At 51.0% G+C, this 21,607-nt stretch overlaps 1 protein-coding gene across 1 annotated transcript; it reads right to left on the reverse strand.

Moving 5' to 3' along the window:
• Positions 1 to 414: 414 nt before the first annotated feature.
• Positions 415 to 13,927, reverse strand: STAC2 (SH3 and cysteine rich domain 2; the record flags this gene model as incomplete). Its single annotated transcript, XM_080922342.1, has 11 exons — positions 415 to 519; positions 2,309 to 2,446; positions 2,768 to 2,819; positions 3,103 to 3,200; positions 3,674 to 3,768; positions 3,829 to 3,901; positions 3,987 to 4,099; positions 4,640 to 4,730; positions 4,865 to 4,962; positions 5,582 to 5,888; positions 13,838 to 13,927. 11 exons carry the CDS (start codon positions 13,925 to 13,927, stop codon positions 415 to 417), a joined length of 1,260 nt encoding a protein of 419 aa, XP_080778468.1.
• Between the last annotated feature and the right edge of the window lie 7,680 nt (positions 13,928 to 21,607).

The following is a 21,607-nucleotide window of genomic DNA, read 5'->3' on the forward strand; positions in this document are numbered from 1 at the left end:
TGCAAAGGGGTGGCTACACAGACCCAAGCAAAGGCTGTGGGCGGAGAGGAGTCAGGCATGCAAAGGCAGTACGGGCAGGTAGTCTCCGGAAGACAGCAGGCGGCTCCCTGGGGTGGGTCTTACTATGGCAACCCGACTAGGTGGTACTTGGGCTCTGGGTAGACCTACCTGTAGCTTCCTCATTTCGTCCCACTTTGACTCCCTTCCCCAAGCCCCAGAAGATCACCCCATTCAGGATACCCCACCCAAGAAATAAAGCCTTCCTCGGTGCAGAAGGCTCCCAAGTGGGGGCAGATGATGCTTAGGAGAGAGACAAGGAGAGGAAGGGTGTGGCCAGGATGCCCGCCTCCTTCTCAGGCCAGAAGCAAGAGCCAGGCATGGGCAGGGGTAGCATCTGGGTTCTCTCGGTTTCTGTCAGATCTCTGCCAAGGAGTCGGCTGGCACCAAACCCCGCTTCTTGCCACTGCTGACGCGGATGAAACCATCACTATCCTTGCTTCTGCCCACGCCTACGCAGATCTGAGTGGAAACACAGAGAGAAGAGACCAGGAATGAGTACTGCTCATGACTCCAAAGGACACGCCCCAGGGGAGGGCGGGGCTGGCATAACTCATGTAGTTAGAGCTGATGCAGGCAGTTCATGGGAGGGATTTAGCAAGATCAGGACCCAGGGGATAGCAAAAGACACATCAACATCAGAGCTGAACCTGGTGTCACAAAGAAAGTGGTGAAGGGGGAAAGGGCTAGCCTGAGGTGACCCAGAAAGCCAGAGGGCATAGTTAATGCTTAAACTAACCAGTCCTAGCACTAGTTAGGTAAAGGTGGGCAGGTGTCGAGTTTAAGGCCAGCCTGGCGTACATAGTGAGTTCTAGGATACCCATGGTTAAGGCTACATATAAAATACTGTCTAATAAAAACAAAAAACAGGGCTGGAGAGATGGCTCAGTGGTTAGAGCACTGACTGCTCTTCCAGAGGTCCTGAGTTCAAATCCCAGCAACCACATGGTGGCTCACAACCATCTGTAATGAAATCTGATGCCCTCTTTTGGTGTGTCTGAAGACAGCTACAGTGTACATATATGCACAATCAATAAATAAAATTTTAAATTAAAAAAAAAAAAAGCAAGAGCTGGAGAGATGGCTCAGTCTCAGTGGTTAAAGCCCTGGCTGCTCTTCCAGAGGGCCAGGGTTCAATTCCCAGCACACACACTGCAGCTCACAACTGTCTGTATGTAACTCCAGTTCCAGGAGGGTCTAACACCCTCACACCAATGTATATAAAATAAACAAATTTTTAAAAATGTAAGGTCTAGAGAGATAGATCAATGCTTAAGTCATAGTGGTTCTCAACAAGTGGGACAAGATGTTTTTGGGATCAAATATCAGATATCTGTATATCAGATCTTTGTGTACGTTTGTGTGTGTGTGTGTGTGTGTGTGTGTGTGTGTGTGTGTGTTTTGTTGTTGTTTTGCTTTGTTTTTCCAGACAGGGTAGCCCTGACTGTCATGAACTCATTTTATAGGTCAGGCTGGCCCTGAACTCACAGAAATCCACCTGCCTCTACCTCCTGAATGCTGGGGTTAAAGGCTTGCACCATGAGCCCCACAACATTACAATCTTTAACAGTAGCAAAGTTACAGTTAAAACAATGAAATAATCTTATAATTGGGGTTCACAGGAGGAACTGTATTCAAGGGTCACAGTATTAGGAAGGTTGAGGAGCACTGGATTAAGAGCTGCATTGGGGGCTCTTCCAGAAGACCTGGGTTCAATTCCTACCACCCATATGGCAGCTCACAGCTATCTGTGATTCCAGTCTCAGGGGATCCAACAACCTCTTCTGGCTTCTGTGGGCACACAACGAACAGAAATGCACACAGACAAAACACCCATCCACATAAAAGATAAATTAAAAACAAACAAGAAAATAGCCAAGCCTGTGGATTCATAATTCAGTGATATCAATCGGCTCCCAGATCAAGTCCCAGGTTGACCTCGAACTCACAGAGGTCCTGCTTCAGCCTCCCAGGTGTACACCACCACTGCCCAGTTGCTATGTAGTCGTGTACCTAAGACAATTCTCCTGCCTTAGCTAGGTTGCAGGTATGCGCCACCATGTCCAGTATGCGCTGCTGGGGGTGGAACCCAGAGCAAGCAGTCTATCAGCGCCCCCAGGGATAGTAAATTGAGCCTCCTTGGTTCTATTGTTTTCCGTTCTAACCTGCTTCTCCCTTCCTTGTACCCTTCAGACTCTCCTGCAGGGCACTTGACCCCGTTTCTGAACCCCGGCAGGGCCCTGGCACCCACCTGGTTCTCCTTGAGGCTCATGTAACCCTGCTCCTTGTTTCCCGAGAAGGGCTGACAGCATCGCCAAACGTTCTCTCCTGGCCTCACCCGCTGCACGAAATTGGCTGGGAAGAAGCCAACCCGGTCACCAATCTTGCCCTGGGGATAAGGTTGTCAGTGAGCCTAAGCATCAGCTTTACACCCCACTCTTTCCAGACCCAGTTCCGACTCAGAGCCAGGACTGTCATCCTCCAGACTGTGGGCTCTCCTATTCCAAGCCCCAAGCTGGAGGTGGCTTCTGGTCTTGGGAGGTTATAGGGTAGGTAGGGGAAATTGACAGAGGAGGAAGGAAACTGACAGCAACACCCAAGGGTTGCCCCTGGGCTTGGCCTGGACAAGCCACTGGAGGAAGCCTGAAGGGAGGGTGGAGTAACAGCAATCAGAGTCCCCCCAGCTCTGGATCCCACCCTGCCTTGGTACCTTCCACCAGTCTTCATTAGAGTCATCTATCAGCATGATCCGGTCTCCAGGCCTGGGAAAAAGACAACTGGGGCAGCAGGTATGCCCTGCATTCCCTCTCCTGTGGGAAAGGATTCTCAGTGCCCTTAGAGGCCATTGAGACCAGAGGTACCCCAGGCTCCCTGAAACAGCCCAGAATTGGGCAGGAGACAGGACACTACACCAATCCCTCCGGGCAGCCCCTCTGAGTAGAGAATAATTCAAGGTGCAAGACGCAAAGGTCCCCATCACCCTATGTTCCAAGGTCAGTGTGGATTAGGCAGGAGCCGTGGAGCTAGACCACAGAAAGGACTTACTGCAGAGCCAGGTCATTGTTCTCCTGGGGCAGGAATTTATAGAGGGCGACATAGGAGTACATGGGCCCCACGTCCTTCCGCAGAGGCAACTTTGGGGGCTGTAGAAAAAGTTCTGGGTTAGTGATGGTGGGTCACCGCCTTGCTCCACCCACGATTCACTTGCTGTGGATATGTATGCCTGCCCCGGGGGTCTGTGAGGTAGGACAGAGTGAATCTCTGGTAAGTAATAGGGCCTAATGTGTATCTCTCCAACCCTGGGTGGGGGAGGGGACTGATCTAGAGAGGGAGGACACCCTCTGTCTGCTGCGTTCAAGAATGGCCTGCAAAAAAACTAAAATAAACTATAAAGAATGGTCGGCCCTTGGGAGGTGGGGTGAATGGATAGATAATGGAGACCCCTCCCAATCTCTAAGGCTCTTTTCTTGACTGTGGCCTCTCCCTGGGGCCTGAGGACACAGGAAGGAGGAAGCATCGAGAGCCCTTCGTGATGTTGTGTACATACTGATACATGACAAGAAGTGACATTCCTTCCCACCCTGGCCTGTGGGTTCCAAGCTAACCCCAGGCATACCTGCTGTCCAGGGCTCTTCTCCTCTGGTCCTGAGCCTTCGCTCTCCGCTGGGGCTGTGAATACTGGGAACAGCAAGGTCAGGCCAAAATGTGAAGCTTGAAGCAATAGCGCCCCCACCCTCTTCCTGTCCCTGGGGCCTTCTCACTCTGGCTTACCACTGTCACCAGGCCCCTCTTCTGAGCTGCGGATGCTGCCTTCCCCATCTTCTGTTAGCTCATCACGCTCACTCTGAGGAGAAACAAGAGGAGGGTCATCTCCACAGGCCCCAGTCATGCTCCAGTACCCTCCCCTAGGCCTCCAATTCTGTGCATACCAGGCTCCGTGTGGGGGACTCAGACGTACTGCTGAAGCTGGAACGGTTCATCAGCGCCAGGGAGGTGCCATAGCGCAGGGTTTCATAAACTGGGTCCACCTTCCCGCTGGTCCCTGCAGAGCATCCGTCTTCACTGCCTAGCACCCAGCTGCCAACCTGGATTCACCCTGAAGCTCCATCATGTGGGTCCCAGGAGTAGAACTCAGGTTACCAGGTTTGGTGGCAAGGGACTTTACTCGCAGAACTAACTTAACCCTAAACCCAATCCAGCTCGATTTGTGTGTGTCATTGGTATTTAGTGTTCAAGACAGTGTCTCCTAGAGCTCTAGACTCTATGTAGCAATGATGGCTTTGAATTTTTTATTCTCCTTCTTCTGCCTTCTGAATGTTGGGATGCCTGGCATAGAACACCACACCCAACTCAGTCTCACCTCCTTCAGTGGTGTCTGTGTCTGGCCCAGTGCCTCAAACTAAGTAGGTGTTCAATAAATTGTTGTTTGAAAAACGAATGAAGAAATTAATACTTGGAGCCCACATTCAGGGCAAGAGCATCCAGGGAAGGGGAATAGGGAGTGCCAGGAACAGGCAGTGCCTGCGTGACTCAGGTATGCAACTGAGAAATGGTAAGTGACCTTAGAGTGTGGGTCACTTACCGGTAGGTGGGGACTCTTTGCTGGTGACACAGGCTGGTGGCGGCTCATGCACCAGGAGTGGGGAGCTGAAGTTTCGCCGAAAAGATGTGGACTGAGGTACAAAGAGGCAGAGAGAAACAGAGACATAATGACCTATGGAGGGCTTGGCCCTGCCCAAGCCCAGGGCCACCCGACAGGAGGAGCCAGCCTCCATTCAGCTTCTACAGCACGACATCTCTCACTCACTGTCTTGCCCGGGCATTGCTGGTGGGAGATCTCCTCGGAGCACCAGAGGTGAACACTGACTTTGCATGTCTTACATCGCAAGCCCTGCTTGGAGTTTCCTAGAAGGGATTGTGGGTTCAGCAAGAGGAAATGGCCAAGAAAGGACACTCCCATAGACAAGGAACGACAGCAACAAAATGTCTGGCCAAGGGCCCTGGAGTGGCAGTGGTGGAACACGTCTGAGTTTGAGGCCAGCCTGGTCTACAGAGCGAGTTCCAGGACAGCAAGGGCTACAAAGAGAAACCCTGTCTCAGAAAACCAAAAAGAGGGAGGAGGAGGAAGGGGAGGAGGAGAAGGAGGAGAAGCAGCGGCTTGGAGAGGGGTGTGAAAGAAAGGCAGCAGATGCTTAATAGTTTTGTGCTGGGCTTCAGGGCCTGGCCCCTCTCTCTTCCACAGTAAAGATGTCATCAGGGGCAGCAAAGCCAACATGTAAGCTTGGAGCAACAGTGGGTACAACCACCCCTCATGACTCCATTGCTCTTTCCCAGAGTTGGCAATACAAAATCCAAGGATGAGTCCATGCTAGACAAGTGCTCTAGCCACGAGCCAAGGTCTGGCCCCCACCCAACACTCATTTGCGCCCCCAGGGAGAGAAGCACGGTTCTCCAATGTCAGGGAGTTCCACAGTTTGTTCACAGATGCCCACCACCTTGCCACAGGGCCCAGGTAGGTACCTACCCACAATGAGCTGGTGGCACAGCTCACAAGGGCTGGCTCTCTTGAAGACATGTTCCTGGAAGCTGTGAAGTCTCACTGGTTTCAGTGGTGCTAAGGGGCGTGGGACTGGGCATGGGGAGGGTGTTGGGGTGGGTAGACCCCTGTCTGTGGATACAGGTGGTGGAGAAGGAGGAGGCAGTGGGGTTGGTGGCGTCAGCAGCACCTCTGTTGGACACTTCAGCTCAGAGCCCGAGCGAAGGAAGAAGTTCTCCACGCTCTTACTTCGAAGGATGGTTTTGAGGGAGAGGGAACGCTTAAACCGCTGGAGCTGGGGAAATAAAGAGAGCTGTGGGTACCTGGTTAGAGGGCTAAGCAAGGAAGGCTCCCTGTGTCTCCTCTGGAGGCAGCAGGGAAGCTGAGGTCCACAGGCAACGGAAAAAAAAAAAAAAAACACTCCCAAAGACCCCTGCTCTGACCCTCCAGCCCCCTCAAGCTCATGGGAGCTGGCAGGAAATTCTATGGGAGTTCTCTCTGGGCAGGCATGTGCTTAGACGTGGTGGAGATTATAGAAGTCAAGTGGCCCAGGAGTAGCTGCAGGTCTCCTCCAGCCAATTAAGGCTGATCCATTGAAGCCGGCGCCATGTCACTCCCCCCCCCCCACTTTTCCACCCAACCCCCCCAAACCACCACCAACCCCCCCAAAAAAATCTAGACATTGGTTGGATGTGGTGGCACACTTCCAAGCCAACACTCAGTGAATGGAGACAGGAGGATTAAAAGTTTGAGGCCAGCCTGGGCTACACTGCAAGATGTTGTCTCAAACAAACAACACAGCTAGACCTTTTCAGGGTGAGATGGAACACCCCTTTAATCCCAACACTCAGGAAGCACAGGCAGGTGAATCTCTGTTGGTTCAAGCCCAGCTAGGGCTACGTAGTGAAACCCTGTTTCAATGCAAAATATAAAACTAGACTTCTGCTGCTGCTGTTTCTTCTTCTCCTCCTCCTCTTCCTCCTCTTCCTCCTCTTCCTCCTCCTCCTCCTCCTCCTCCTCATCTTCTTCTTCTTCTTTAGATAATGTCTCATGTATCTCAGATTGGCTTCAAACTCTATGTAGCCAAAGAAGATGGCCTTGAACTTCTGATCCTTCTGCCTCTACCTTTGTTAAGTGCTGGTATCACGGGCATGCAATGCCATCCAGTTTTATTCATAACTGGAGATCAAACTCGGGACTTTGCACATGCTAGACAAACACGAATCAACTGAGCTACAACCTTAGCCTCCCAGAATAGACCTATGTGAAATCATACAGAAATGATGCAAAAATTTCCTTTTTTTTCTTCACAAAAATGTAGCATACATTTTTTTTCTGTACCCCAACTCCCAGCCCCCAACAGTAAATCTTGGGACTCCGATACAGACATACTCTCTCAGCTTTTCTCTGGCACACACCACTCCACTGTGCTATTGTACTAGTTATTCTGTAGGTAGAGTGCTTGCCTCACACACACACAATTCTGGATCTAATACCTACCATCCCTTAAAACTGGATCTGGTGACACACATCTGTAATCCTAGCACTCCAAAGGTAGAGGCAGGAGGATCAGAAGGAATCAGAAGTTCAAGGTCTGAGGCCAGACTGGCCTACATGAGACCCTACCTTATTTGAAGGAAGAAAAAAAAAAAAAAAAAAAAGCAAAGCAAAACAGTAAACAAACAATATTGAGGCTCCCAGTACTTAAAAGGCAAGGACAGGAAGACTACACTGGCAGAGTGCCAGCAGGATCCTCTCACATAGCAAGATCCTGTCACAAACAAATAAAAACTCAACAACTTTGGGGCCAAACAAAACAGACAGGGGAAGGGTGGGATGGAGAATTGGCTCAGTAGTTAAGGACACTGGCTGTTCTTGAGGAAGATCTGGATTGATTCCCAGCATTTACATGGCTGGCTGTTACTCCAGTCTCAAGAGATACAGCGCCCTCTTCTGTCCTCCCTGGGCACCAAGCACTCACATGGTACACATACACACGAAGGCCAATCACTCACAGAAAACACACCAGTTCTTTCAGTTTTTTCATCAACAGAGACAATAGAGGCAGAAAGATCACAAGTTCCAGGTTATCTTCCTTGGCCACATAGAGTTTGAAACCAGTCTGAGATGCATGAGACAGTATATATATATATATATATATATATATATATATATATATATATATATATTTATTTTACAAAATAATTTATTTTTATCTTATAGGCATTGGTGTTTTGTCTGCTTTTCATGTTTGTCTGTGTGAAGGTGTCAGAGCTTGGAGTTACAGACAGTTGTGAGCTGCCATGTGGATGCTGGGAATTGAACCCAGGTCACCTGGAAGAATATCCAGTGCTATTAACTGCTAAGCCATCTCTCCACCCATGAGACATCATCTTAAAAAGAAGGGAAAAAAGAGTCTAGTTATATATATAAAACCACTGAGCCATCTCTCCAGCCCTACTTATGTACTTAGGCCTGGGATATTTTTGGTTTTATTTTTAGATTTATTTATTTATTTTATGTGAGTACACTGTCACTCTCTTCAGACACACCAGAAGAGGGCATCAGATCTCATTACAGATGGTTGTGAGCCACCATGTGGTTGCTGGGATTTGAACTCAGGAACTCTGGAAGAGCACTCAGTGCTCTTAACCGCTGAGCCATCTCCCCAGCCCCCATGCTTGGAAGTTTTGATGCCCCTATTGCTTTCTCTGTATTCCACACTTCCAGAGACCCTCCCTGTCTATGAAGAGCCTTTCTTTCCCACAGAAGCTAGATCCATTTCCTCCTCTGGTGCTTCCTGGCCTCTTCCTCGGTCAGAACTGCATCAACACAGGTCTCCTCTTGTCAACTTCTAACCCCTCCTAAGGCTGAGTGAGGCAGAGGCCCTGTCACCTTCAGTCCTCGAGGGTCCCACACACAGTAGGTACTTAATCACTGTCTTTCTGCCAAATACATCACCGACAGAGCTGAGGTGCTCTGAGGCTGGAGTTCTTTACACTCCTCTCTCAACTAGTCTCTTGGAGTCTGTGTAGAGCAAGGTATGGTGACCTCCTTATCCAGAGCCTGGCTAGTCTCTCGTCCTGTGGAGAGTTACCTTATTCCTGCGCACTCTTTTTCACCAGCAATAGAAAAGGGGGGCTGAGGCCTGGCTCCAGGCAGGGAGTCTTGGCCAGGGTTCCCAGCTAAGCATGCCAGGCAGCCTGTGTGCTGTGGCTGACTGCCTAGCACCTGTGTATGCCAACGGGATGGAAGTAGTGGCCCCTGCAGCTTCCCAGAGGCCAGCAGGCAGCAGGATGGAGGGAGAAGCAGAGGGGATGTTTGGGCACAAGGCAGGCTCTAGTAAGCCAGCTGGGAGGCCAGAGCCCTGGGGTGTTTGGCATACTGAGTTGCTCATTTGCTTCCAAGCACAGCCTCCTGGACATCACTGTGGGCTTTGTGCTTCTCTGAGAAGCAAGGCCTGGGGCTCCAGATGCCTGTGTGCAGAAGCAGAGGTGGTGAGCCAGAAAGGCAATGAGAAACTAACTCGACGACACATACCTGCCCGGGTCAGGCTGTGTCTGCCAGGACCCAACAGGGCTGCAGGACTCTGATGGGGTCCAAGAGGAAAATGGATACTATTGCTACCCTTCCTGCCCCCACTTCCTGCCACCAATCTTCTGCCCGGGCACAGAGCACTACAGGAGACGTTAGAGAGCTGTTCTGGGGATAGGGCAAAACCAACCTGTTACCTGAGTGTAAAGCATTTTACTCCCTCTCTCCGAACCTCAGTTTCCCCACATCCAAGGAGGAGAAGGCAACCCTGGTAGTCATGTAATGCAAAGCTTTGGGTCCAAACAGATCAGCCAACCAGAAATTTGGCCCCATAAAGGGTTTTCAGCATTAGAAGGCTGTATCTGGGCTAGTACCTGACATACAGTCCCGCCTCACACTGAATGCCGCGCTGCCCACTGGGGAAACTATCATTGACCCATGGTTCAGATGAGGGGTGGAGCTTAAATGCCCCTGCTCTGAGTCCTCAGTTGGCATGTAGCAGAGTCAGGATCTGGATGGTGGCTCAGGCTGCTCAGATCAAATAACCAGGAGCACACTGCTGCCTTGAGCCCTGCCTGGGTCTTCTGTCTTCCTTTCCTTAGCTGTTCCATGGGTTTGTCTATTGGGTCAATAGAGCAATTCAGGCTTAGAAGGGACCAGAAAGACTGGACATCTAGGCCACTCCCCACACCACCCCACAACATTGCTCTGGCCACCATTGTCTCTGAATGAGTGGCTTTTGGTCACCTCTTGTGACAGGAAGCACACCCCCTTATGGATAGTCATTCCATCTTTGGACAATGGCAGTTGCTAGGAAGTCCTTCCCTATATAGTGGTGAAACCTGCCTCCTGTGACTTTTCCTATCACCCCCATTCCTCTCTTGGTTCTGGCTGGGCTCTTTCCGCCTAGCCACATCAGACATTCCAATATGTGAAGACTTCAGTCACGTTCCCCTCCTGAGGCTATTACTCCCAGAGTGATTCCTGTAACTCTGAGTCCCTTCCCGCAGCGGTAGCCTGTGCCCTTTACTGGTATACCCCCTCCCCGGGATTCAGTGCCAGCAGCCACCTCTGCAAGGGTACCAGAGGCGTCTGGAACACAGTGTTCCCCTGCCTGCATCAGGGTGGCCTCCACTCTGCCTGCTGATTTTCTAACTCAGCTGTGGGCTCCAGATCCAGGCAGGCAGGGAAGAGGGAAAGAATTGCCTCCTGGGTTGACTGAAAAATGTCAAGGGCTTTGGCCGGAGGGCAAGATGGTACAGAGCTGTCAAGCAGTTGACTCTGCCAAGCCAGGCGTTCCAGCTTCCTGGACTCCTGTTCTCTGTAGCCATCCCTCCACTTTATGTTTATACTTATTTGTGTGTGTGTGTGATCATGAACATGCCATGGCACATGTGTGGGTGTCAGAAGACAACTTGTGGGAGTGGGTTCTCTCTTTCCACCATGTTGGTGGGTTCTGGGAATTGAACTCAAGTCACCGGGATCGATGGTAAGGACTCTTACCTGATGTGGCTTGAATAAAAATGGCCCCCATAGACTTGTAAGGAGTGGCACTATTGGAGGTGTGGCCTTGTTGGAGGGAGTGTGTGTGTGTGTGTGTGTGTGTGTGTGTGTGTGTGTGTGTTTGGCTTGGGTTTGGAGGTTTTACTAGCTTCAGCTGGACCCAGTGTCTCTCTTCCTGCTGCCTGCCGATTCAGATGTAGAACTCTCAGCTACTTCTCTAGAGTCTCATGTCTACCTGCATGCTGCCGTGCTTCTCCCCATGATGATTACTAGACTAAACTTCCAAACCTGTAATCCAGTCCCAGTGAAATATCTTACTTTATAAGACTTGCCGCAGTCACGGTGTTCTTCACAGCCACAGAACAGGAACTAAGGCAGTCATGAGGATCTCACCAAACCCACCAGCTATCTTGGTGTGTCCACTGCATGGGCCCGTTTCTAAAACACTTCAGCAAGCTGCTTCACTTGGGTGAGGTTTCCTCCTAGTGCACCTGCAGACTGTCTGGTGTGCGGCCCAGGTCACCAGGTCTGTTCTCAACCCCTTCTTAGAGGAGGAGCCCACCCCACCAGTGCCCTCTCCCTCGAAGCTCCCTGGAAGGCTCCTTTTCCCCTCAGTTTCCCATGCCACCTCCTGAAACAGTACCAGGCAGCTGGCAGTGGGTGGTGTCAGATGTGGAAAAAAAAAAAAAAAAAAAAACTCAGCAAAACAGGCATGGTGGGGTCTTCCAGGATGACAGCAGAGGAGGTGATAAGTGGCCATTATTGGATGAATGAGAAGCCTAAGAGAGTGGTCCTACCTAGGAGATTGCTGAGTAGGCTGGATACAGGGCTGAGACCCTGCCATAGACTAAGCAAGGCTGGCAAGAAATGTCTGGGAGCACGAAGCTGATGATGACTCCCGGGCAACTGGCCCAGTGTCTGCCTCACAGAGTTGGGTGGGCAGCACCTTTCTTATCTTTCTGTCTACAGAGTCTAGAGACACAAGCTTCTTTGGTGAGGGGCTAAAGGAGGCTGACAAAAACCCCTGTGTTCATTTCCTGCCACCTCTGCCTTACAGAGCAGCCCCTTGACACACCCCCAGGAGTGCCTGTGAGATTATTTCAGAGTCCTGCACAAGGACAAAAGTAGTCAAGGCTGGGGACCCAAATGATGTGGCACAGAGGGGGTCTGCCTGCAGTCCATCTCCTCTACACCTCCAGACCTTCTGTGGCTCAGACCCAGAGCAGATGACATTGTAGGGTCCTTGGGTTGGAGGAGAGAGAGAGAGAGAGAGAAACTGCCAGAGTCTGACCCCCCTCCCCACACAGCTGAGCTTGCAGCCTGTGGGTTTGCTGAGGTAGCACCATTCCAGGCTCCTGCCTGCCTTGGGGAGCTCCTGAGGGGCAGAACTGACAAGTTCTCATATGACCGGCACTGGGAGCCCCTCCAAACTCTGGAGAGGTAGCGGGGGGGGGGCCTGGCTATCTGCCCAGGGTGACACAGGGCAGGTGAGCCAGAGCTCAGTGTGTGAAGCCCAGCTCCCAAGATCCCCCTTGTATGTCGAAGATAACCCAAGCAATATCTTCCCCGTTCATTCCTTTCCAGGAGAGATTTGGCACCCTACGGGGTCTAAAATGTGGACCTGGAGCCAGAGTCTAATTCTTAGAAGAGAGCAGAAGGCCAAGTGCGTACTGAAGCTTTGGATGTGAGGGACCCAGGCATGGCTGGCTCACGGCTGTGCTTTTTAGCTCTCAGAGGTAGAGGAAAATGGTCAAAAGTTTGAGGCCAGCCTCGGGTACACAGTGAGTTCTAACTCAGCTAAGGATACTTAGCAAGACCTCTGGTCTCAAAAAGCCAAGAGACTTGGACATGGACCATAGCAGGGTCCCCAAGTGCAGGCACAGGGTAGCTACCTGGATAGCTTCAGTAATAAGACTCCGTGCTAACCCAGCTCAACTCCCGGTGGTGCTCACTGAGGTGATGACCTTGACCTTGAATTAACCTCATATTCTGAGGGGTCATCAAGATGGACAAAGAAGGAAGATGGTCTGTGGGAAGTTCTGTGCAGGAGCTTGCGGCACCAGAGAGCCTCAAGACACCGCCCATTTCTGGTTCTCACCACGTCTTTCCTGGTCACAGGACCAGGATGGTAACAAACACCAGGGTGGAAGGGAGAAAGGAGGAAGTCTTGTCCTGAAGTCTAGGGAGGGGAGAGGGCTCCCTCCCACAGTGTCCTCTCTTCCCATTCCCGGGAGCTCAGGTAGCTTCCCACAGAACTTCATGAGCACCTAGAAGTTGGGGAGGGGGCAGACTCATTACGGGTGGGAGGCGGAATGTGAGCGTCGGCCTCCCCCACCCCTTTCAGTGCCCGCAGTCTGGGCTCCGCCTGCCTTCATAGGAGAATAATTTATTCATTGTGACTCCCTCAAGAGTAACAATCATACATAATTAGGGTTAATTATGACATTCATTAATTACGATGACTTCTTCTTTTGATTCTGCCCTCTCTCCTCCCCTCTCCCGGGTCTCCGAGCGGGGGGGTAGGGCCGCCTCTGGCTCTAGAGCCGCAACACTCCGGGTCCCCGCCCGCCACCGACGGCCCTCGCTGCCGCAGCCCCCAGAGCCGGCTTGAAAGCTGCGCACCCGGGGCCGCGGCCTTTCGAGCCCCCAGCCTAACCGGTCCGCGAGGTGCGTGCCAGGTTGCTGTGGGTCAGAGAGGGACGCCGGAGACACACAGAGAAGCACGTAGGGAAGCAAAGAGAACTGGAGAGTCGCACGCGCAGAGAGGAGACGGTTGTGGCTAGGAATTCAGAGAGGCAGGAGAGAGGGGGACCGGGGAGCCGCAGACAGCGATCTGGCGGCCCCGGGAGGGGTGCGCCTCGCACGCACACACGCGCGCGTACACCGGCCCACACCCGCTACACACGGTCACACACGCCCTGCGCCTCCGCTGCGCCGATTCCCTCCAACAAAGCCGAGTTACAACCGCCCAGGAGGGAGCCGGAGCGCGTCGGCGCCTCGCGCGTTCTGGCGGGTCGTGCTCGTGTGATCTGCTCCTTGGGTCCCCTCGTCTCGAACCCTTTCTTCCCTCCCCAGCACGGCGCGCAGCCTTAGGAATCACGCGGGCCCCGTTTTGCTTCCGTGACCCCAAAGGGACCCGGCCACTGTGATCAGCGCTCCAAGTCAGAGATGCCCGGGCGGGGCCAGGCCTCGCGCCCCACGACTTACCTTGGTTTCTTGGAGGGTGGAGACGGTCCCTGGGGGGGTATGGGTGGCCTCGTCATCCGGTTCATTTTCCTTCTCGCTCATTTCGGTCATGGTTGGGGTATAAAAGGAGAGAGGGTGCGGAGATCCGACGGCAGGCCCGCCGGGGGCAGGCTGTGAGTGGCGGGCGTCTCTTTGGGACTCTCAAGCCTTTCTCCAGGGTCTGCTTTCCAGTGACCCCAGGAGAAACCCTCCTAGGCAAAGCAGCCCCCTAACCCCAGGCACCAGGGGAGAAAGTTGGTGTGGCAGGGAAGAGGGATGTAATTACCCCGAGTCGCGGGAGCGGGACGACCCGGGGTGTGAGGACCAAGGGTCTGCAGAGGATGCTGCGCTCCGCGGGAGGAGGAGGGAAGTAGGGATGCGCGGATGTGCAGAGCCAGGGAGCAACGGAGCTGTCCGAGTCCGGCCGGCTCCGCCGTCCTCTGCGCCCGCCCCCCATCTCCCTCCCCCTCCCCGCGCCGGCCCCAGCCTTGCACCCGGCGGCCCCTCCGCCCAGTCCTAGCCTCCCAACTTTGATTTAGGAGGTCGCCTGGTCCCTCCCCTTTCCCTCTGCCGCGCCCCCGCGCAGCTATGCAAATCAAGGTTCTCAGCTATTGGCTGCGGTGGTGGCTAGGAGGGCCATCTGGGTGGAGTCTTGGGGGGCTCGACAAGACGGGGAGGGGTTTGGAGGGTAAAGAGCAGGAGGGGTAATTTTACACTGAAAAACCCGAGATTGGGGGGGAGGGCAAAATTGAAGGAGGGCTGTGACGATGTTAGTAGCGTCTGGAAATACAAATAATTCGAGGCTGCCGCAGAATAGCCGAGAGGAAAATCAAAGTTACAGCGTTCTGATAGCGCACATAGGAAGATGCCGCACCTTGGCAGAGGAAAAGACCCGTTCGCCCCATTAACTTGATGCCTTTCTAGGATTTCACCAAATGTTACATACATACTACTACGAGACTTACAGACGTTCCCTGAAGCAGAGAACAGGCTGTTTTGTGCGTGTGTTTATGATCTGCATGCCCGCATGTCTGACTATGCGCGTCGTACGTGAGTAGCGCACGTGTGAGTTTGGCTGGCAGAGGTCAGCTTCCGGTGTCATTCTTCAGGAGCCATCCACCAAGAAATGTGAGTCAGAGTCTCTCATTGTAAGCCAGTTTGGCTACAGTGGCTGGCCGTGGAGCCCCAGAAATCCTCTTCTCTACCTTCCGGGTGCTGTGGAGTTGACCCTTTTAAATAGACGCTAGAGATTAAAGTCAGGCCCTTATACTTGACTGATAGGTGCTTGGTCCTCTGAACTATCTCAGCAGTCCCAGGTTGGTTTGTCTGTCTGTCTGTCTATCTATCTATCTATCTATCTATCTATCTATCTATCTATCTATCTATCTATCAATCATCTATTTTTTGAGACGGGGTCTTTTTATGTGGCCCAGGCTGTCCTAGAATTCACTATGTAGCCCAGGCTGGCCTCAAACTCATCATCTTCCTGCTTCAGCCTCCCTCATGTTAAGGTTACAGACTGAAGACACCTTAATGGGTCAAAAGTGACGCCAACCCAGGCATGCCTACAATGTCAGCAACTGAGAGCCAGAGGAAGGCATATCTCTCTGAATTCAAGGCCAGCCTCGCCCACAGAGTAAGTTCAGACCAGCCAAGGTTACAAGTAGTGAGATCCTACCTCAAAAGAAAAAATAAAAATAAAACAAAACTCAAACCAAAGTAAAAGCCAGGGCAAGGGCTGGAGAGATGGCTCAGTGGTTAAGAGCACTGACTGCTCTTCCAGAGGTCCTGAGTTCAATTCCCAGCAACCACATGGTAGCTCACAACCATCTATAATGGATGCCCTCTTCTGGTGCATCTGAAGACAAATATATATATTTGTCTTCAAAAAGCCAGGGCAGACAGTTTTTCCTCATGGATGTAAAATCAGGCAGCCATGATCCTTAGTTTTCCTGTCTGGACTTGAGCGGAAATGGTCGTCCATCCTCATTCAGTAAGTTCCCAAACCTCTCTAAGGTAGGCCCTTCTAAAACCATACAACACCTGAAATTTGGCCACGCACAGGGCCTGGTGTTCTTTCCCCACTCAGTCTGAAGGCTTCTTCCTCTTCTTCTTTTTTTTAAAGATCTATTATATTTTATGTATATGTGTACACAGTCATTGTCTTCAGACACACCAGAAGAGGGCATCAGATCTCATTTCATATGGTTGTGAGCCACCGTGTGGTTGCTGAGAATTGAACCCAGATCCCCTGGAAGAGCAGCCATTTTTTTATCCCCTAAGCCATCTCTCCAACACTTTCTTTAAAGTAATTTTTGGGGGGATGTCTAATACAGGGTTTCTCTATGTAGTCCTGGCTGTCCTGGAACTCTCTCTGTAGACCAGGCTGGCCTCAACTCAGAGATCCACCTGCCTCTGCCTCCAAGTGCTGGGACCAAAGACATGTGCTGTCATGACCCAGCTTCTTCTTCTTCTTCTTCTTCTTCTTCTTCTTCTTCTTCTTCTTCTTCTTCTTCTTCTTCTTCTTCTTTTTAATTATTTATCCTTGTGTATAGGTGTTTTTCCTGCATCTATGTATGTGTGAGAGGGTGTCAAATCACTTGGGGCTAGATTTCAGACAGTTGTGAGATGTCGTGTAGGTGCTGGGACTTGAACCCAGATCCTTTGGAAGCATAGCCCAGTATTCTTAACCACTGAGCCGTCTCTCCATCCCCTGAAGGTACATATTCTCATGCATGGCCATAAACTGGTATCTATTGCCCAGGCCTTTCAGCACTCCTGCTCTCCAGCACCCTTCTTGGCCTGCCTGATCAAGGAAAGGGAGCCGCTCTGTGTGGATGGAGACACTTCTGGGCTCATGCGTGCGGCTCCCTCTGTTATTGGAGGTGGCACTCAAGGACCCAGGTGATGGAGGCGTCCAGCTTCATGTGATGCCTGAAGGGCAGAGTGACTATCCTCAAGCATGAGCTCACCCTTGGAGCACTGCTCAGGAATCTGTGTCCAGGAATAGAGACTTGCTTGCCAGTGGTGGAAATAGGACAAGGGCAGGTGCACAAGTTGCTGTTTTGGGGGCTTAGTCCACCCCCCTCCAGCTCTATTGCAGCTGCAGAATTCCTCTGGCTCTTGGTTCTACTCAAAGGTACCAAGGTGGATACTGAACTCAACCCTCCAAACCAAAGGAATTCTCACTATTAGCCTTTGAATACCCTTCTGCTCCTCTGAGGATGGTACCCCGTGGCTTATTAATTTTCCCCTCACTGGGCAGCTGTGGACGTGGAGAGTCATCAGGTTCTCCTGGAATAAGCATAGCTCTAATCCCAGCTATTCAAGATGCTGAGGAAGAAGGCCTATCTGCATTAAAGAGAGACCTTAAGGCCTATCTCAGCCATTACTGTGACACTCAATACCTTAATGAGAATTGAACATTAGCAATGGGCTGTCGTCTGGTACTAGACAATTTGGCACCACAAAACATGAACATGTTTCCTGTTTTAGAATAAATAGAGGTCTCTTCTGGGGTAAGGTATCCCTGTTTCTTTGTAAAAGCTGGAGTTTGGAGATTTTTTTTTAAAAAACAAACAAACACCTGCCTGCCTCAGCCTCCTGAATCCTGGATTAAAATTTCACACCACCAACCTTGCTTTTAATTATTTTATTTCTACTTTATATGTTTTGCCTGCATGTATGATGAGCACCATTGCAGGCCTGGTGCCTGTGGAAGCCAGAAGAGGGTACAGGACACAGCAGGGGTTACAGATGACTGAGAAACATAAGATGTCACCTGGCACCTGGGACTCCAACCTCCAGGTCTGCAAGAACAGCCAGTTCCTGGAACCACTGAGATGTCTCCCTAGTCCTCTGAAAATCTTTTTGTTTTGCCATGCTTGTAATCCCATGCACAGGCAGGATGACTGATCTATGAGTTCGAGGCCAGCCTGGTCTACAGAGTGGGCTCCAGGACAGCCAGGGCTGCACAGAGAAACCTGTCTCAAACCCACTCCTTGTCCCACAAAAAGAAAGAGAAAACAGAAAATTGATTTCTGACCCTCTGACCCCCACATACATGCCAGGGTACCCGTGCATGTGCACGCACATATACACCACACAGACACACACACACAGACACACACACACAGACACACACACACACACACACACAGACACACACACACAAATATAACGAGGGATGACGGCAATAGCCACTGTCGGCCATGCTTCCCTCTCTGTTGGAATATGTAAGAGTGACCAGAATTCCACTCAGAGTAGGCAAATTTAGTGTAAAGGGCTCACTTTCCCCCTTCCTCTTCTTTCTTTTGGGAGATTTGTGCTTTTCCAGTACTTTCCCCAAGGGAGCAGGAAGAATTCAATCTCCTTGGCTCTCTTTCCTTGGCCATTTGAAGCCTGGTATTCTAGTCCATGGGGAAAGTGACCAAGAAGTGACTATCTATAGGCTGGGGAGATTCTGACAAATCACAGGGGAGATTTCCCAGGGGAGCCAGAGGTACCTACCACTCAACACAGAAAACCCAGGGAGTCAGGAAGTCCGTGGACCCCTGCCTCCAGGGTGTTTTCTGGTATAGGCATTTGTGGGACCACAGTAGCGGAGCCAGGGGGCTGGATCCTATGACCTCTGGATGTCCTTCGCGGCTGCAGCTTTTGCATTTCAGAGCAGTCTTTCATGAACTAAGTGTGAGTCATTGCTTTCAGAGCTGACTACTCCCACTGCAGTAGCTCAGGGACAGGGCTGAAGCAGCCACCGTCTGCTTCTCCTCGGGAGGAGGGTCACTGTCCCTGCTCAGACGTGGAGTGGGTGGAGCGAGAGCCAGGTGCCTGGAAGAGCCCCTCAGGACGGTTGTGTGGATTGGGACGCCCCCTTAGGACGGGTGAGGGGTTTCTGGCTGCTTCTTAATAAGAAATTAGAGCTTTGTGAGGGGCAGACACACTTGGAAGACCAGAGAGAGACAGGAGCAGTGGGGGCGGACCAGATGACTTCAGAGCCATGTAAGGATGTGACAATGTCCATCACATTGAGACCCATTCTTATTCCTCTATGACCTTTGTTCCCCTTTTATGACCAGATAGAGTTTTAATTTGGGGGTCATCTTGATTTTCTTTTTAGAATGGCTGAAGTGGATGCGATTAGGTTGGCATGGTTTGGGTTACAATAGGGTTAATAAACAGAATGGTGGTCCACGCTTGCTAATCCCAGAATTGTGGAGGAGAAGCAGAGGTAGGAGGACGCTTGTAAGTTTGAGTCTAGCCTAGGTTACTCTGATGACTAATCTTAGTTGCCAGCTCGACACATCTGCCAAGAGGGAACCTCAGTTGAGGAACTGGCTCCATTAGATTGGCCTGCGTACCACTGTATAGCATTTTCTTGAGTGCTGATTGGTGGAGGGAGACCTAGTCCACTGTAGGTGGGGCACGTGGTCCAGGGTTATATAAGGAAGCTAGCCAAGCAGAAGCAAACCATCCAGGAGTGTTTCTCCATGGGCTGTAAAGTGTAAGGTGAATGGAATCCTTTCCTCTCTGAGTTGCTTGTGGTCATGATGTTTAACATAGCAACAGAAAGCAAACCGAAATGGTTCTAGAGTGAATTCCGGAACAGCCTACATTATGAAGTGAGACCTTGTCTAGACCTTACCCCTTACAGATAAAATAGTTGGTGATAATATTGCATGGTTTGTTATTCTTTTAAGAAGACCCTCCCCCACTTGGTTGGAAAATGAATCAGCAGTTAAGGGCACTGACTGCTCTTCCAGAGGTCCTGAGTTCAATTCCCAGTAACCACATGGTGGCTCACAACCATCTGTAATGGGATCTGATGCCCTCTTCTGGTGTGTCTGAAGATAGTGACAGTGTATTCACATACATAAAATAAAAATAAAGTTCTTTTTTCAAGACAAAATTTCTCTATCTTCTTTGGCTGTCCTGTAACTTGCTTTGTAAATCAGACTGGGCTCGGACTCACAGAAATTTGCCTGTCTCTGCCTTCGGAGTGCTGGGATTAAAGGCGTACCCCATCACCACCTAGCTTCTTTTAAGAAATGTTACTGTTTGAGCCAGGCCTTATATTGTAGCCTGGGATAGCGCAGACTGACAACATAGCCCAGTCAGGCCCCTGACTCATGACGATTCTCCTGACTCATCTGCTTGGTATGATATTGTGGATGACCATGGCTGACTTCCACACGTAGGCAAGAATGTTGGAATGTTGGAGGCCAGAGGACAATTTGTGTGCGGAAGCAGATTTTCTCATTTCTCGGTAGAACCTAGGGATTGAACTTGGGTCTTCAGGTTTGACAGATATCATCTTTGTCGGCTGAGTCACCTGCCCTTCTCCTCACCATCTTGAGGAGAAATGAGGAAAAAGCTGGCGAGAGGAGGCACGTGGTCAGTGACTATTATTGTTCTTGGGAACCCTCGGCCCTGGACTTATGGTTGCACTTAAGGGTATCTGTGAACCCCCTGAAGCTGGGTAAGATTTTGGAAGCTAGTAAGCATTGTCTGGAAAGAAGAACACAAAACAGACAGCAGACCTGCCACCGGGGCTCCAGAGCTTTCCAGCTGCTCTTCAGAGAACCCAAGATCCTTGAAAGACTAAGACTCACTGGCATGGTGGAGCATTGTTTAATTCCCAGCACTCAGGAGGCAGAGGCAGGCAGAGTTCTGTGAGTTGGAGGCCAGCCTGGTCTACAAAGTGGGTTCCAGGACAGCCAACGCTACACAGAGAAACTCTGTCTTGAAAAACCAAAAACAGGGGTGGAAAGACAGCTCAGTGATTAAGGGCACTGGCTGCTTGTTCTTCCAGAGGTCCTGAGTTCAAATCCAAGTTCAAATCTTGGATTCTCTGAAGAGCAACTGGAAAGCTCTGGAGCTCCAGTGGCAAGTCTGCTGTCTGTTTGTATTCAAATCCCAGCAACCACATGGTGGTTCACAACCATCTGTAATGAGATCTGATCCCCTTTTCTGGTGTGTCTGAAGACAAGCTACAGTGTATTTATAATAAATAAATAAATCATAAAAAAAGAAAAACCAAAAACCAATAAACATACAAACAATAAAAGACCACCAAACAATTTAAAAAAAATGAACAAATTAATTAATTAATTAAGGAACACTGGGGAAGATAACACCTGATAGCTGTCTTGTCTTCATTTCCAGTGTTTGAGACTCCTTGATGTGAAGAATCCCTTTTTCTTCCCTAAGGACTGACATGTTTTTCTCTCAGAAATGACTCAAGCTAAGCTCCCTCCCAGGAGCCACTGAACTTTGTGGCCAAGAACAGCCTAAACAACAACAGGATTCTCTGGGCTTTCCCTCCAGCCTTTGGATGGGGTGTCTAAGCTGGAGGAGTCTATCTTGGTTGGGAGACTAAGCCTGCACCTCCCCGCTGGGGAGAAGTGTCCATCAGCATCACCCCACTCTCCTCTACCTTCCCCACCAGCTGGCCTGGGACCTCAGGCAGATACCACTGTCATGATTAAGGCCCATGGCAGGCATCGGTAATTATGATTTTATGGAAACACAGAAGGCTCTTACGCAAGCACCTGACACACTTCCCGGCTGTGGCATCTGGGACAGCCAGGTCCCCAGGGGCTGGAGAAGGGCCCCTGCCAGCCCCTGCTGCCACCAGCCTCTGGCACTCAGGACACTGGCTCAGAACTGCCTTCCTACTGCCTGTGGCGCTGTTCCTAACCCAGTGTGAGGGAGCTGTCTCTGGGCTCCATGTGCCCCAGGCATCCTGAAGGG

Source organism: Micromys minutus (genome assembly GCF_963924665.1).
Source record: "Micromys minutus genome assembly, chromosome: 10".
Lineage (NCBI taxonomy): Eukaryota > Metazoa > Chordata > Mammalia > Rodentia > Muridae > Micromys > Micromys minutus.